The sequence below is a fragment of the Phacochoerus africanus genome, chromosome 15 (assembly GCF_016906955.1).
Source record: "Phacochoerus africanus isolate WHEZ1 chromosome 15, ROS_Pafr_v1, whole genome shotgun sequence".
Taxonomy (NCBI): Eukaryota; Metazoa; Chordata; class Mammalia; order Artiodactyla; family Suidae; genus Phacochoerus; species Phacochoerus africanus.
In genome coordinates this window covers 133,654,443-133,672,610 of record NC_062558.1, presented here as the reverse complement: position 1 = coordinate 133,672,610, position 18,168 = coordinate 133,654,443, and the positions used below count along the sequence as shown (strand labels likewise).

The following is an 18,168-nucleotide window of genomic DNA, read 5'->3' as shown; positions in this document are numbered from 1 at the left end:
AGAGTCCCACAAGGATGCTAGGATGCCATCCCTCCACCTGCCCGTGTGACTTGTTGATTGCAGATATTTAAATTAAGCTTTGGAATACTTGCATCTCCTCCATTTTATCTGATCCTCAAGGCAGCACTTCTGTCTTCCTCAGTGACCTTTTCTAAGGATGGAGAAAAGTCCTGCCTGTTGGCAGGTGGTATGGTGATTGACAGCTCCTTGGGCAGGGGCCCGATGTGCCCTTGAGAATTTTAAAACCAAAGGAATTCCAGCTTCCAGCTCCAGCTTTGCATTGCATTTGGAATTCTTTGGCAGATCGAGGGCCCTGGGCTCTTTTGAGGGGTAGTCACTGCATGGAGCTCGTTCTTACTGTTCCTTGTGTGTGCGTGTGTGGGTGTGGGTGTCTGACACACTATTTCAGCAAGAATCCGAGGTTATGATGGGAGGGGGCTTAGTTTTCTATGCACTTGTCTGAAGACACCCTTTTCACTACTGACAGGCAGCAGGTTCTAGATTCCAGTTGCTGCCCTTGGATGCAAAAGTTGCCACTGAGACTTCTGTTAGTGTAATTATCTCTCATTTCCTAGAAGTTGTGGACAAGGCAGGGACCTTGGCTGGAATGGGGCCGTTTGTCTCCTCTCTATCCTCTCGGCCCTTCCCAGTGTCCCGAGATCCCAGGGCTCACTCCCATCTCAGCAGGGACCCACGTGGCTCTTTAACTTGCCTCTGTCACAGTAAGAATTTCTTTCTTTTCTTTTCTCTTCTTTTCTTTTTTCTTTTTTCCTTTTTAGGGCTGCACCTGTGGCATATGGAAGTCCCCAGGCTAGGGGTCAAATTGGAGCAGCAGCTGCTGGCCTACACAGCTCACAGCTCACAGACGGATCCTTAACCCACTGAACCAGGCCAGGGATGGAACCTGCATCTTCATGGGTACTAGTTGGGTTCATTCCCGCTGAGTCACAACAGGAACTCCGCAGTAGGGATTTCTAGCACTTTTTGTGGCTTGTGTTCATTTACCCTCCTGAGTGTTTTTCTCTCTCCCTGGGTCTGATTGGAAGGCAAAAGCATCACTTGGAAATTTCCAGCCCGATTGCAGGGTGGGTGGTGAGAATAGTAGCCCAGGACTCAGGAGGCCTGGGATCTGCCCCCAAGGCTGCTGTTAGAGCTGTTATCCCTGGGGACCATGGCCTGGACTGGGATGATGGCTGAGGGGTGGCCCAAGTGCCAGCATCTTATTCCAGAGACGGCTTGGACCCAGTAAAGTGGGCCGAGTAGCCGTTCTCAAAATTACCGGTTTTGCCAAGAACAGCAGACAATAGGTGCTTTTTTATTTTTCCTATTTCTATTGCTCTGCTCATTAGTGTGCCCAAGACAAGAGCCAGAGTTGCTGAAACAAAATCAACAAGTTCTGATGAATTGGCAGAGCTCAGCCACGGGATGGCTCTGAAATTTCTAAGCAATAACGCTCCCTGGCTGAGTCACGCCGAGGAAGGATCCTTAATTGGAAACAGCCTCAGACAGTAGCAGGGACAGCATCAGACAGAAGGAAAATCAGAGCAAAAACACCTGGGGGGAAAAGGCCGGCAAGAAGAAAAGGGGCGTGATGTTGAGAGTTGAATGGACAGTATTTTTCCGGAAACCCTGCGCATACCAGTGGGTGGGGCTGCACCCAGAGCGGGAGTTCAGGGGAGACAAAAGGACGTGGCCGGAGTTAGAAAAAAAGAAGTTCGTCTCTGTCCACATCTGTCCTTGTTTTTAATAAACACTGTCCTTTCCAGGTTGCCCACCTCTTGGTCTGGAAACCTTAAAAATCACAGACTTCCAGCTCCACGCGTCCACTTCGAAGCGCTACGGCCTGGGGGCGCATCGAGGGAGACTCAACATCCAGGTACCAGCTCGCGGGGAAGGCTTCTGACTGCAGGGCTAGTTGCTCTGGCCCCAGACGCAGCGGCGGTTTGTTGAGTTCAGGGCAGGCTCTGTGCCTGGCATTTGACGCGAGTTAGCACTCATTCGCACAGTGGGCGGGATCTCGCCGCAGAGCATCCTCATTTTGCAGACAGAGAGCCCTGGGACTCAGGATACGGCGAGCGACGAGGTGTATCCTGAACCTGCCCGCCACAGGATCTGCGTGGAAAGGGCAGAAGGGGACACTGAGCCCCTGAGGCCATGGGCAGGCAGTGGCTTTTGCCCTCTGTTGCTTCTCTGCCAGTGCTTTTCACCACCACCAGCACTCACGCCTCTTCCAGGCTGTTCTGTGGCTCCTTCCATCATGTTCTGCCAGGTCAAACCCTCATTGGCTCTCGTTGTGCTTGGCCTCCCTCCCTGACGCTCAAGGCCTTCATAACTGTGGTCCTTGCTGCCACCAAGGTCCTGCTCCTGCCCACCCCCCAGCCCCAGGCTCCCTCCAGGTACCGTACACTTCTCGGCTGCGGGCCATTTCCCAGGCAGGTCCTGCCTGCAGCTCCCTGCCCCCACCTTGCCCCCGTGGTGTAAACCCCGGTTCATCCACGGTATCGTGTCCTAGTGATGCTTTAACAGCTTGTCATAAACGTAGCCACTTAGACGACACAGATTTGTTCTCTCTCAGTTCTGGAGAATAGGTGTCTCACGGGGCTCAAACAGAGGTGTCGCCAGGGCTGTGTACCCCGCTAGAGGCTCTTGGGAGAAGCATTTCTTTCCCTTTTCCCCCTTCTAGAGGCGCCCGTCTTCCTTGCTCACGGCCCCTTCCTTCTAAGCCAGCGAGGGCAGGTTGAGTCCGTCTCACTCTGGCACCTCTCTGGTTCTCCCTTCTGCCTCCCTCGTCCGGTCCGCTTTAAAGGATGCGTGTGAGAACACTGAGCCCACCAGGCTCATTCAGAACCCTCCCACCAGATGTCTCCCAAGAGATCACCTTGGGACAATGATCTCACGTCCCTGCGCCCCAGTGGCCTCATTAGGTGCCCATCTCAGGCAACCTTGACTGCAAATGCAACCTTCCTTTCCCTTGGCAGCCAAGTAACCGAGCTTATTCACAGGTTCTGGGATTAGCAAGTGGACGTCTTCACAGGGAAGGGGGTGCTATTCTGCCCGCCCATCCAGGACGCCTGTCCCTCCTGCTCCAGCTCCCGCTCACCCGCCCCTCCTAACTCCGCATTTGCTCCTGCGCCGTCCTGTGTGGTTCTCTCGTATTTTAATTTTCTTTCCAACTGATCCATAACTGTGGGTAGCTCCCAAACCCTTTGGCACGCCTACCATCTCAGCCTGACCTGCCTTCTAGGCATGACCTTGATGTGGGGCCATCAAGACTGTGCTCAAGGCTCACAGCTTCTAAGGGGCAGAGCTGATGCCCCATTCTCCCAGCGGTCACTCTAAACGTGCTCCTGGCAGTCACTGTGGACGAGGCCCCTTTCCAGGGACCCCCAGGCTCCGGGCGTCTGAGTGGAGCTCCCACTCCAAGCATCTCTTCCCCTGCTCTTGACCACATCAAATCGACTGTCAAACCACCCCGCCGTCACCACGTTTCAGTTCAGGACAGTTCGGGCAGAATGTTTCCAGAACTAACTTGAATGAAATCTAAAGTTGGTGTAAAAATATTCATTCTTCTGGAGTTCCCGTGGCAGCTCAGTGGTAACCAACCCAACTAGTGTCCATGAGGATGTGGGTTCCGTCCCTGGCCTCGCTCAGTGGTTAAGGATCCAGCCGTCATCTGAAGCCTCAGAATTCTTTCTCTAGCAATGAGGTCAGCCTTGATTAAAGAGGAAGCGTTTGCGTTCACCCGCGCTTCTGGTCAGAAAAGGAGAGGCCTCGTTAGTCCTAAAGTTGTGAGAGGCTGGGAAGAGGGCGAGGGTCTTGTGTTTCCAGTTGGGAACCCCATGGGCAGAGTGGACAGGCTGTATGTGGCACAGCCGGGCAGGCTGAGTCCAGACCTTGGCCTTGACGTGTGTAGGTAGATTTGGGGGCTTTTGGAACAATGATCTCACGTCTCTGAGCCCCAGTTGCCTCATCAGAAAAACGGGAGTCCCGGGAGTTCCTGTCGTGGTGCAGCGGAAACAAATCCAACGGGGAACCATGAGGTTGCGGGTTCGATCCCTGGCCCTACCTAGTGGATTAAGGATCTGGCGTTGCTGTGAGCTGTGGTGTAGGTCGCAGACACGGCTTGGATCTGGTGTTGCTGGCTTGGATCTGGCGTTGCTGTGGCTGTGGTGTAGGCTGGCAGCTGTGGCTCCAATTGGACCCTTAGCCTGGGAACCTCCATATGCCGTGTGCGGCCCTAAAAAGCAAAAAAAGAAAGAAAGAAAAATGGGAGTCCCAAGCGCTCTCAGGGTTCCTTGAACAATGAAATTAGGTTGATTTCACTGAAATTATATTGATGCTTTTGAAACATTGCCTGGATCATCTCACTCCTCCGCTTAAAGCATCTGGTAGCATTAAGGATCCCCTTTGGTGGGTCCCACCTTCCAGAATCAGTGCTTCCACCGCCACAGGGGCACGCAAATGCCTCATCCCACTCATGCAGTTTGAATGCGGTTTAAAAATAACCACTTATTCTCTCACATCTGAGTATTTGGCAGGCGTGTCAAGCTAATGGGATCTGATGTGTGAGAAACACCAAGGTGTCCGAATTAGAAACTGAGTTTAAACGCATCGAGTGCGGGATGTGAGCGAGGTCAGTCCAGCCCTTTGCTGGTCAGGCTCTGCAGGCAAGAACGTGGTCCCCCCAGAACGCGGGCTCCGAGTGCGTCCCGGTCCACCTGCTCATGAGCTGAGAGGCGTTGGGCAAGATGCTTGCCTTTGCCACCTTCACAGAGTCTGAGGAGCAAAAGGAGGAAGAAAGAGAACTGTCCCCAGCGATTCTCAGATGCCAAGTCCATGCCCACTAGTCGCCATTCACTGACCTGGCCATGGCGAAGTGCATTTGTGTTCCGGAACTGTGTGGCCCTAAAAGAGCAGAGAAGAAAAGCTACTGGAGATTCCCTTTCCTCAAGCTACCCTCAATCTCTAGCAGAAGGAGAGCGAGAATCGGCTCTGATAGTTGTTGGCGCTGTGCTGAGTGCTTTACCTGGCTTATTTTGTTTATTCCTCGACATGAGACAGACTGTGACTGTTATTATTAGCTCTGTCTCATAGAAAACAGCCACATGGATCCATGAGTCACTTGGTTAAGATTTCCCAGGAGAGGCAGGATGTGAATTCAAGCTGGAGCCGTTGCCCCAAACAACCCCATAAAACTGGCCCAGCCGACAGCTCATGTTCCAGGCACCCCTGGATGGTTGTTAAATCGTGTGCAGCTCTCTTTTCTGACGTTTATCTCGCCTTGGTTTACTCACGGGTTGTGTGAATCTTGTTTATCTGAGTTTCCCATGCTGCTTCGGCCCCGGGTCTGCACGTAGGCATGTGCCGCGTAGACATTCCCGGGGCGCTGCTGCAGTGCCAAGGGCACCGTGGCTGCTGTGAAGTCTTCTCGAGGGAGGAAGTGGTGCAGGCTGGTGCCCATCTCAGTGTTTCATTATTGCAGATTTGCTCCTACGCGATGGGCAAATACGGCATGACGTCATCAGGACACGGAAGCAGCCTTGGCTCATGTCCATTTTTGCCATTAGAGCAGTGGTTTGTGGGGCCGGGCACCAGCCCGGACCCCAAGGGGCACCAACACAGCCTCGGGTAGAAGCCTCAGAAGAACTCAGTCCTGTTCATGGTACTTGTCATCTGTGCGGCTCTGGCTCAGGGCGGCCACGTGCTCTGTTCCAGGATGCTTACTGCTCAGGTCCTTTGCCCGTTTAGCCCTTGTCCCCACAACCCAGCAGCTTCCTTTCTTCCTCACACCCCCTGCCGTTGTACTGCCTTTGCCATAGTTTTTTTTTTTTTTTTTTTCTTTTTAGCCACACAGGCAGTATGTGGGAATTCTTGGGCCAGGGATTGAACCTACGCCGCACAGCAGCAACCAGAGCCACAGCTGTGAGAACCAGGAGCCTCAACCCGCTAGGCCATCAGAGAACTCCCTGCCATAGTTTTTAAAGATCAAATTCTATCATTAGAGCTGTATTTAAAAAAATTTTTTTAGCAAGATGTCTTCTTACCTGTCTTAGTGTTTTTAAAATAGATTTTTTTTTTTTTTCTCTTTAGGGCCGCACCCGCGGCGTATGGAGGCTGCCAGGCTAGGGGTTGAATCGGAGCCACAGCTGCCAGCCTACACCACTGCCACAGCAACACCAGATCTGAGCTGCGTCTGCAACCTACACCACATCTCATGCCAACACTGGATTCTTAACCCACTGAGTGAGGCCAGGGATCGAACCCACAACCTCATGGCTGCTAGTCAGATTCATTTCTGCTGAGCCACAACGGGAACTCCGTAGAATTGACTTTTTTTTTGCTGTTCTTGGGTTACAGAGCTGCATAGATTTTGAACCTTATTTTTCCTGTGGACTTGGTTTTCGTAAGTCCGAGATTTTGCCGATATGAGCACTTACTGAATTGCATCTGCCATGTTAAAGTAGAAACACTCACCCCTGGGTTAGTCCCTTTGAGTGGCTATAGAAGAATGTCATAAGCTGGTGGCTTATGAGCAACGCAGATTTATTTCTCAGAGTTTTGGTGGCTGGAGAGGCCAAGATCAAGGTGCTGGGAGACTGGGTGTTTGGTGAGGGCTTGCTTCTCGACTTACAAATGACTGTTTTTTCCAGCATCCTCATACGGTGGAGGGGGCAAGGGAACTCTATAGGGTCCCTTTTTTTTTTTTTTTTTGCATTTTAGGGCCGCACCCCGCAGCATATGGAAGTTCCTGGGGTAGGGGTCAAGTTGAGGCTACAGCAGCTGGCCTACCCCACAGCCACAGCAGCAACAGAGAGACCCGAGTCTCGTCTGCAACCTACATCACAGCTCATGGCAATGCCAGATTCTTTTTTTTTTTTTGTCTTTTGTCTTTTGTTGTTGTTGTTGTTGCTATTTCTTGGGCCGCTCCTGCGGCATATGGAGGTTCCCAGGCTAGGGGTCGAATCGGAGCTGTAGCCACCGGCCTACGCCAGAGCCACAGCAACGCAGGACCCGAGCCGCGTCTGCAACCTACACCACAGCTCACGGCAACGCCGGATCGTGAACCCACTGAGCAAGGGCAGGGACCGAACCCGCAATCTCATGGTTCCTAGTCGGATTCGTTAACCACTGCGCCACGACGGGAACTCCAGATTCTTTTTTTTTTTTCTCTGTCAAATTCCTTTTATTTTCATTTTCATAGTTCAAGCTTTTAAAGGTTTTTTATATAGAGGAATATTTTTGACATGTGTGAGAACACATTACACATTTATCCAATGTAAACAATTAAGGACAATAATTTAATATCACAAAATTCCAATCAAATTTTTGTTTATTTTTCCTTTTCCCGCTGTACAGCATGGAGATCAAGTTACTCTTACACGTATACTTTTTTTTCCCCCACCCTTTGTTCTGTTCCAATATGAGTATCTAGACATAGTTCTCAATGCTACTCAGCAAGATCTCCTTATAAACCTATTCTAAGTTGTATCTGAATAATGCCAGATTCTTAACCCCCTGAGCAAGGCCAGGGGTCGAACTCACAACCTCATGGGTCCTAGTTGGATTGCTTTCTTGCTGTGCCACATCAGGGAACTCCTGTGGGGGTCTCTTTTATATGGGCACTAATCTCATTCAAGAGGGCTCCACCCTCGTAACCTGATCACCTCCCAAAGGCCCCATCTCCTAATACCATCATCTCGGAGATAAGATTTTCACCTATGAATATTGAGGGGATATAAGCACTCAGTCTGTAGCATACTTCTGTCCTCATTTGAAGCATAAAGACTTGGAAAGAGTAAAAGCACCTTATAGATCAACTTATAATTTCTCTTTTTCACAGGTAGAATTTTGCTTGTGTCAATTTAATAATATAAGCTTAGAGGAGAAGCCTGGGTTTACTTTTCTGTAATTTTATTTCTCTTAGAGTATAGTTGATTTACAGTGTTGGGTCAATTTCTGCTGTACAGCATAGTGACCCAGTCATACGTATATATATATATTCTTTTTCTTATACTATCTTCCATCGTGTTCTACCTCAAGAGATTGGATAGAGTTTCCTATGCTATATAGGACCTCCTTGCTTATCCATCCTAAATGTAATAGTTTGCATCTACCACCCCCAAACTCCCCATCCATCCCACTTCATCCTGCCTCCCCCTTGGCAACCAGCATGGACTGTTGGTTTGAACGTTGTCTATTCTCTATGTCCATGAGTCTGTCTCTGCTTTGTAGACAGGTTCGTTTGTGCCATATTTTAGATACATATAAGTGATATTGCAGCACTGTTCACAATAGCCAAGACATGGAAACAATCTAACTGTCCATCAACAGATGAATGGATTAAGAAGATGTGGTACAGGAGTTCCCGTCGTGGCGCAGTGGTTAATGAATCCAACTAGGAACCATGAGGTTGCGGGTTCGATCCCTGCCCTTGCTCAGTGGGTTAATGATCCGGCGTTGCCATGAGCTGTGGTGTAGGTTGCAGATGCGGCTCGGATCCCGCGTTGCTGTGGCTCTGGTGTAGGCCAGTGGCTGCAGCTCTGATTCGACCCCTAGCCTGGGAACCTCCATGTGCCACGGGAGCGGCCCAAAGAAATAGCAAAAAGACAAAAAAAAAAGAAGATGTGGTACCTATATACAATGGAATACTACTCAGCCATAAAAAGAACGCAATAATGCCATTTGCAGCAACATGGATCCAACTAGAGACTCTCATACTAAGTGAAGTAAGTCAGAAAGAGAGAGACAACTACTGGATTCACTTTTCATCAGTACCCTGGGACAAAAGAGATTTTCAGGAATTCAAGGGAGGGATCCAGTTCAGCCGGTTGGCTAAGGTTAAGGTTCGTCCTCTCGCAGGGATTATCCTGCCCAGGATCCTTCAGGATCCTTTAGACAGGACTCACCTCTGAGACTGTGATCTCCTTTAGAAACAATCATCGGCTTCTGCTCTGGGAGAAGCGCAGGCAGATTGGAAATGAACATTCCGAATCTCAAAGAGAAAATGTCAGTAATGACCTCTAAGATCACGCTTGGAACGTTTGCCTGTGGTGAGTCTTGGGAGGTAACTGCGTTCAAATGGGTCATTTAATGGCAGCTAATCACCTGTCCTGACCCAGCAGAATCCTCGAAGGACCCCGAGAGATTGTCCATCGCTCATAAATAAGCAAGACGGAGTCGGAGACATCACTATTCTTTGAACGATGTATCCCACCACCATTGTTATGTTGGATGCTTTTTGGGCAGCTTATAACAGCACTTGACATTTCAAAGGGCTGGGTTGCAGTTTCACTCTTAAGACTCTAAAGTCATGCTGAGTGTAAGCCTGACATGTGATCAGAAGAAATGAAATGCCTCCCGAGAGCCTGGCTGGCCCCCAGGATGTCACCGTCATGCCTGCCTATTATAATATTATAATCAGAAAGGTAAGAGGGTTGATATTCCAAGAAGAATTGTGAAGAAAGAGTTGGCATTTGGGAGTCACAAGAAAAACACAAGCGTTAACACCACCAGATGACTGTGATGGCTGGTCCCCATCATTTGACTGTGGCTGAGGACTTGTCTCATGTGGGTTGGACTTCTTTCTAACTGGAGGAAGCATCTGGTTATGGTAATAGCATCTGTCTGAGCCTTTTCTCAGCACTGCAAGAATGAAACATAGCTCTTCTTATTAATCATTCCATTCAGGGAATTCTACAGAGCACCTGAATGCTGGCTTTAGAATCCATTTCCAGAGTTCTGATAACCTTTTTACCTGCAGTGAGGTGTGAGCCATGAAGATGGCTGATGCCTGTGGCTTCAGATAAACCCACAGGGAGTCGGTTACGAAACGCTAAAAGGGAGTTCCCGTTGTGGTTCAGTGGAACGAACCTGACTAGTATCCATGAGGCTATGGGTTCGATCCCTGGTCTCGCCCAGTGGGTTAGGGATCTGCCGTTGCTGTGAGCTGTGGTGTAGGTCGCAGATGTGGCTCGGATCCTGTGTTGCTGTGTTTGTGGTGTAGGCCAGCAGCTGCAGCTCCAGACCCCTAGCCTGGAAACTTCCCTATGCTGTGGCTGTGGCCTTAAAAAACAAAAACCCCAAAAAACACAGAACCAAGTTTTATCCTGGTGTCGAAGTTCACATCGTACATACCTGTCTGGTTCCTCTTTAGCCCCGAGGTACCTGGTGACCACCTCCCACCCCCCGCCCAGACGTGGAGACCAGTTTTTTTTGTTTGTTTGTTTTTTGTCTTTTTGCCATTTCTTGGGCCGCTCCTGGGGCATATGGAGGTTCCCAGGCTAGGGGTCCAATCGGAGCTGTAGCCACCGGCCTACGCCAGAGCCACAGCAACTCGGGATCCGAGCCGCGTCTGCAACCTACACCACAGCTCACGGCAGCGCCAGATCCTTCACTCACTGAGCAAGGCCAGGGATCAAACCTGAAACCTCATGGTTCCTAGTCGGATTCGTTAACCACTGAGTCACCACGGGAACTCCGAGACCAGTTTTTTTTATCCTGGCAGGGACTGTATGGAGACCACCCAAGGTAGCACAGTTTTCTCAGGCATCACCCCACATGCCCCCTTCTCCTTCCCAATACTGGAGTCACCTGCACCCAGGGTCTTCTGACCCCAAAGCCTGTCCGTCCCTTCATACCATCCCAGTTCTCCCGATGTTAGCCTCCAGCTCCTTTCTGGCTGCACGAATCCTTGCAGTGACTCAACCAGCCCTTGCCGGGGGCTGTTTATGTGCTGGGTGCTGCAAGGACAAAACTCATCACAGTGGGTGTAGTTTCCAAACCCAGGAATGTCCTGCTTGCTCTGATAGAGCGATTTTGTGCTGCATCTGGTGTCCAGAAACAGTCTGGGACAGTGTTTGGATGCCCTGATGCTGGAATTGTGGGTATTTGAATTCGTATGGGAATAACAGGACCAAATATTTTAGATCATGACTTTCGGAAAATTCAAAATGAGCATTTGTCATCATGATATCAACGGGTGGTTCTTATTCTCCGAAGCTTGCATCAGGAACGCAGAGAGCAGTGAGACGAGCTAGGCGCAGAGCAGGGTAACGAGGAAAGGGGGGCCCTGAGGTAGCAGAAGCACCTGGCCTGTGGGTCATAGGTCACTCTGGAACCACAGGACTCCCGGGTGCAGAAGTGGGCTCTCTTCCACTCGCTATGTGAATGTGTCTTTATCATTTTATGAAATTTCCTTCAATCGGTATTTTATTTCATCTTCAATATATTCAGAGGGAAAATGTTTTAAAGAAAAGGCATTGAGGTCAGAGGCTAGCTAACCTGCCCGGACCTTACTGCGGGCCAGTAAGTGTAGAGCTGAGACTCACCTGGGAGGTTTCCAGCTGCAGGTAAATACTGTTTCCATGCATCTCAGGCACAAGAGGGTTCAGGTTGCCTACCAGCTTGTGGTGTCCCCCCACATCCCCTCTTCTGGCTCTTCTCCCTGACCCCTGGCTTGAGCATCCCTAGAACCTTCCAGGCCCACATCCTGGCAGGACCCAGAGACATCTGAGGGGTGTCAGCAGTCACCACATGGGGTATTGTGTCCATTCTGCTGCTGTGCCTTCCCAATTGATGCCTCGTGGGGATGGGGCCTCTGGGCTGTCTGTCCAGCCATGTGCAGACTGCCAGACTGTCCCCTGGACACACACTGTGGGAGTCGGGGGTACAGGGCATTCTGAGCTAGGGCTTCCGTGGATGCAGCACTGCCCAAGCAGAGACCACAGTGTGGGGAGAGGAGGAAGGATGGGGAAGGGAGAGGGGGAGGCAGGAAAGAGCAGAGCCGAGTCTTTCTTTTATTCCTTCATTTCACTAAAAACCCCACCTCTTGGGGACCTTATCTATTGCCAAGCAGGCGCTATCATGAGTCCTGGGGAGACGGTGATGGACAAATCCAGAAATAGTCCATGATCTCTCAGCGAATGTTTACAGAGGACCCTCTGGGTGCTGGGTTCTGTTCTAGGTCCTTGGGAGCAAAACAGACAGAGAGCCTCACCGTCTGAAAGCTTGCAGTCTTGGTGGGAGGGAGGTACATCAAAGCAAGAAATGCAGTACAATGTGAATTTTATAGTAGTTAGAAGGTGATAAATGCTAGGAGAGAAGAAAAAGACACTTACAGGGAATTCCCACTGTGGCTCAGCAGATTAAGAACCCTACTAGGATCCACGAGGATTCGGGTTTGATCCCTGACTTCACTCAGTGGATTAAGGATCCGTGAGCTGTGGCGTAGGTCTCAGATGTGGCTCGGATCCCGAGTTGCCATGGCTGTGGCATGGGCCAGCAGCTGCAGCTCCAGTTTGACCCAGGAACTTCCATATGCTGCAGAGGTGGCCCTAAAAAGGAAAAAAAGAAAAGAAAAGAAAAAAGAAAAAGAAGAAAAACAAAACTTAGCCAGAGTGGGGTCTGGCTCTTGGGAGGGATGGGTTATAGTTAGAGATGATCCAGAACAGCCTCATCTGGGAGGTAGTATTTGGGCCCCGTCGGCTGGAGGATCAGCAGGGAGTCGAGTAGCTGTGGGAGGAACGTTTGGACCAGGGCGTGGCCTCAGTAAAGGCCCTGTAGTGACAGCAGGCCTGGCCTCACCAGTTACCCAGGTTAGTGCGGCTGGAGCCCAGAGTGTGGCGGGAAGGAGACGCCAGCCCAGAGGTGACATGGGGAGGACTTTGGCTTTTATTCTCGAGTCAGTTGGGGGAATCACAGAAAGTTTTCGGGCCCAAGAATGATGTGCTCTGCTTTCCAAGTGCAAAGGGGCAGCCTGGTGGTCTCTGTGTTGACTTTAGGGAAGCCAGTGTCAAAGCCAGGGGGTCTGGGCGGGGTGATTTCAGCACCCTGGACAAGAGATGATACTTGCTGGGGCCAGAAAGGGAGTGTGGGAGTCCCTGATGTGACGCAATGGGATCAGCTATGTCTCTGCAGCACCAGAGCACTGGCTTAAAGGATCTGGTGCTGCTGCAGCGGTGTAGGTTACAACTGTGGCTCGGCTCTGATTCCTGGCCCAGGAGCTCCATACGCTGTGCGGCGGCCACAAAAGGAAAACAAAACAAGACAAACAACAACAACAAAAACCAAAATGGGAGTGCAGAGGGGATGAGAAGAGGTTGGATTGTGGATATTTTCAAAGTAGGCTTTTCTGATGAGGAGGTGGATGAGGTTTGGTGAAGGGGTCTGAGAGATTAAAAGAGTAGTCAAGGATGCTTCCCGTGTTTTTCGGCCTTGGAAAATCTAATGGGGAAATGAAATGATGTTTAAGAACCTCCCTGGTCAATGCCCAATTGCATCTTATAATGAATACCCAGAAGGAGAGCATCAGGTACAGAAATTTCTTTCTTTTCTTTTCTTTTTTTTTTGTCTTTTTGCCTTTTCTGGGGCCGCTCCCTCGGCATTTGGAGGTTCCCAGGCTAGGGGTCTAATCGGAGCTGTAGCCACCGGCCTACACCACAGCCACAGCAACACCAGATCTGAGCCGCGTCTGCGACCTACACCACAGCTCACAGCAACGCCGGATCCTTCACCCACTGAGCAAGGCCAGGGATTGAACCCGCAACCTCATGGTTCCTAGTGGGATTCGTTAACCACTGAGCCACGACGGGAACTCCACTATTTTTTTTTTTTTTGTCAAGTACAGAAGTTTCTCGGGGCATCTGTAGCAAAGTGCCATACACTAGGCACAGCTTAAAACAATAGGAATGCATTCTCTCACAGTTTCAGAGGCTAAAGGTCCCAAATCCACATGTTGGGAGGTCTGCACTCCCTCTGAAGTTTGAGGAAGGGATCCCTCCTTGCCTCTTCTAGGTTCTGGTCCCCAGGTGTCCCAGTTTGCCCCTTGGCTTGTAGCTGTGTCACCCCATCTCTGCCTCTGTGGTCACAGGCCATCTCCCCATGAGCCCTGACATCGTCTTTCCTCTCTGTATCCAAATTCCCCTTCTTATAAGTTAACGGGTTTAGGGCCCTTATCCTCCCCTAACTAATCTCATCTGCAACAACTCTATCCCCCAATAAGGTCACATTCTGAGGTTCCAAGGATCAGGGCTTGAACGTATCTTTTTGGAGGACGTAATACATGGTTCTCTATGCCCAATAAACCTGCCTTGGACTAGAGATCTGGAAGACTTCCCTGGGGATGGGCTACAAGACTTGAAGCAGGATTGGAAGTTAAGGGTTTATCAGACAAAGAGTTGGCAGAGGGGAGAGGAGAGAATTCCAGGTTGAAGGCAACTGTACATGCAAAGGCCCTGTGGTGAAGGAAACATGATCTATTTGAGAACTAAAGCAAAGTTACATGTGGCTGGAGCTGTGCTATAGTCACGGGGCAGTATCATAGCCAAGAGACATAAGAAAAAGTGCTCATTATTATTCATCATCAAGTAAATACGGATTAAAATCACAATGGGGGAGTTCCCGTCATGGCGCAGTGGTTAACGAGTCCGACTAGGAACCATGAGGTTGCCGGTTCGGTCCCTGCCCTTGCTCAGTGGGTTAACGATCCGGCGTTGCCGTGAGCTGTGGTGTAGGTTGCAGACGCGGCTCGGATCCCGTGTTGCTGTGGCTCTGGCGTAGGCTGGCGGCCACAGCTCCGATTCAACCCCTAGCCTGGGAACCTCCATATGCCGCGGGAGCGGCCCAAGAAATAGCAACAACAACAACAACAAAGACAAAAGACAAAAAAAAAAAAAGAAAAAAAATCACAATGGGGTATGATACATAGGTATCAATCAGGGGGACTTTTTAAAAAAAGGACAATATCAAGTGTGGGCCAAGAAGTGGAATAATATAAACTTCTGTACAGTGCTGGGATTGTGAAATAGCACACTCTTGGGAATCTGTTTGGCAGCATTTACTGAAGCTCAACATTCTCATACCTGTTAATCTAACAAATATACTCTTTATGCCTAAAAGAAAGGCATTTACACATGTTCAAAAGACGTGTATAGGTAGGTTCATAGCATCATTGTTCATGTACCCCCTCAGATGGTCATCATCCATAGGTTCATCAATAGCACAATGGATAAGTCATTTGTATATGCATACAGTGGAATATTATACAACAGTGAAAAGGAGTGCATTGTTGCTACCTGCAATAAGAGGGATGAATTTCACAGATATCACATTGAAACAGAAGAAGCCAAATACAGAGGAATAGCCATGGTAAGTTTAATCTGTATAAAGTGAAAAAAAAAAAAAAAACCCAAAACAGGAAAGCCAGTCCAGGGAGATGGACATCAGAGCAGTGGGTCTGGGAGGGGGCGTCAGGGAGGCTTCTGGCATGCTGGTCACATCCTATATTTTGACCTGGGTGTGGGTATGTGGGTGCATGTACTTTGTAAACGTGTATTGAACTGCACACTTAGGACTTGGGCACTTCTCTGTATGTATTTTAAAATTCTGTGACAATTGACAAAAAATGCTGGTAAATCAAAGAAAGGAGGTACGTTTGATTGAAATGTTTAAAAGTGAATGTTAAGCATATAATAAATGAAATTAGGTGATGAAGGGGAAGACTGGGAAGTAGCAGGAAATAGAAATAGTGATTTCCTCACTGCCTCTAATAGGCATTAATAGATACTTTCTAAGAAAATAGAAAATTAAGTATGTTACATTAAGGAGTTATTAAATTAACTACTGAAACAAAGGTACATCTTTAAAATTTCCAGAGGAGAGAAATATGCACTTAAAGCAAAGAAAACTGGTCAATGAATAAAGATAAAGCAAAAACAAAAGAAGCAATAAAAATTGAATATCTAAGACAGGTTGACATGAGGATGTGGGTTCAATCCCTGGCCTCGCTCAGTGGGTTAAAGATCTGGCGTTGCCGCGAGCTGCAGTGTAGGTTGCAGACGAGGCTCAGATCCTGTGTGGCTGTGGCTGTGGTGTAGGCTGGCAGCTGCAGCTCCAATTCAACTCCTAGCCAGCGAACTTCCATATGCCAAAGGTACAGCCCTAAAAAGCAAAAAAAAAAAAAAAAAAAAGATTGATGACTTGTTAAAACAAAGAACATTTGTTAATGAGCCAACTTGACCAAGTTCACTTGTTAAAGAAGAAAACTTCGATTGTAGCATAAAGCGAATTCAGTCACAGGTGTCAGCAGGTAGATACCCGAGACAGGGTGGGTCATGCTTGTGCCCTCAAACTCTCCTTTTACTGAGTGCTTACTATGTGCCAGGCACTCTGTGGTACTTCACATGCGACTTGTGAAATAGTCCTACCAGGTGGATTCGGTTTCTGACCCTATTTTACAGACAGGCTGACCTAGTTAAGGATTTTTAGATATGGAGCTGTGGAACCTGAACTTGAACTTAGCCTACATGGGACTGCAGAAGCTAATCCTTGCAGTGCTATATCCCTCGAGCATGGGGGCACACCCCCTGTCTTTATGTGGGTCACTTTTTGGTGAGTGAATAAATAATTGTTTATTTGAGAATTAAACAACATATTCCACAGATATACAATTAGAGTGACCAAAGTGTTCCCAGAGTTTAGTTGAACTGAATTAGAATGTTGATATGAAAAATTTTTACTATCTTTTCAATTAACATATTTCTCTCCCTTTCATTTTTTAAAACAATTAATAAATGCTTTAAGATATAGCCAATAGATTTTATTATTATTATTATTATTATTATTATTATTATTTGTCTTTTTAGGGCCCCACCAGCAGCATATGGAAGTTCCCAGGCTAGGGGTTGAATCGGAGCTGCAGCTGCTGGCCCACGCCACGGCCACAGCAACGCGGGATCTTTATCCCACTTTTCCAACTACCTCAAGGAATAATTGACAGATACACTGGTATATATTTAAAGTGTACAATATGATGATTTGATATGCATATACATTATATGGAGTAATTACCAGGGGTCAAACCCATGTCCTCATGGATACTAGTTGGGCTCGTTTCCGCTGAGCCACAATGGGAACTCCCAGCAGATTTTATTTTTAAGTGTTTTTAATTTCAAAACTCTTGCTTTTTATTGGTTTCCTTGGCCAGTGCAAGGAAATGTTTTTTAAAATTGGTTTGGGCTTTTAAAAATGGCATCTGAAACAATGAGTATTTTTTTAACCAACTTTACTGATAATTAAGGGCTGAACTGGCAAGGCACTCTGCTAACGTGCAAAAGGATCAGCTGACATGCAGCCAGGCAGTTTTATGGCTTTATCTAAAGTTTATCACAGAAATTGACTGAAGGTAGCTATTCAGACCATGATATGGCCTTTTATGGGAGATTAGTTACTTGCCTATATTTATCAGATGCCTCATCTAATATTTTTAGGTTACCGCTCCCTCCAAAGAAGGTAACTTGTTGGTCTCTATAAAGTTTCAGACTCTGCTTCTAAATTTCTCAAAAATATTTTAAAATAACTATTAACTTTATTCTGTTTCTGTCCTAATAGCCCTGGGCTATGTTTGCAAAGTGGCAGCTGTGTTAGTTATCCTGGAATCGCTAAATAGTTAGATTCGCTTGAATATCACTTTTTGATTTGCTTCCAGATGTTTCTGTATAGCGACTTCCCATGATCATGAAATACGTACTGTGCAGATCAGTGATTTCACAACAGTGGATTCTGAGATTCACGGTTTTCTACGTATGCCATAAAGCAAAGCACTTTGCATAATGCCTAGCACAGAGCAGGCACTCTGTAGACAGGCAGATATTAAAGAATTAAAAAGTAGGCTTTAGGAGTTCCCATCATGGTTCAGCAGAAACAAATCTGACTAGTATCCATGAGGACACAGGTTCGATCTCTGGCCTCGCTCAGTGGGTTAAGGATCCGGAGTTGCCGTGAGCTGTGGTGTAGGTCGCAGAGGCAGTTCAGATTCTGCATTGCTGTGGCTGCAGTGTAGGCCGGCGTCTATAGCTCTGATTCCACCCCTTAGCCTAGGAACCTCCATATGCTGCCAGTGTGCCCCCCCCAAAAAAGTCAGCTTTATATCAGTTACTATTTATATCGATGTATCTCCTTTCCTTTCCTTCTTAACATTAAAAATTATTCTTACCCCTTTTATGAGCAAGTAAAGAAATCAGAGCAGTAAAGGATTATGACAACAATAGCATAGTGGTATCCCAGGGCTGAGGGGGAGGGGAAATGGGAAGATGTAGGTTAAAGGCTATCAATGTTCAGTTATAAGAAGAATTAATTCAAAGATGTATTCACCATCTAATACATTAGATGGTG

The 18,168-nt window shown here is 48.2% G+C and overlaps 1 protein-coding gene across 2 annotated transcripts in view; it reads left to right on the top strand.

Moving 5' to 3' along the window:
• CPXM2 (carboxypeptidase X, M14 family member 2) overlaps positions 1-18,168 on the top strand; it is a 132,553-nt gene that overhangs the window by 30,743 nt on the left and 83,642 nt on the right. For both annotated transcript variants that reach the window (XM_047760074.1, XM_047760073.1), the window contains one exon: positions 1,767-1,876. In XM_047760074.1, coding sequence (XP_047616030.1) covers positions 1,767-1,876 — 110 coding nt within the window. The remainder of the gene's footprint in view (positions 1-1,766; positions 1,877-18,168) is intronic.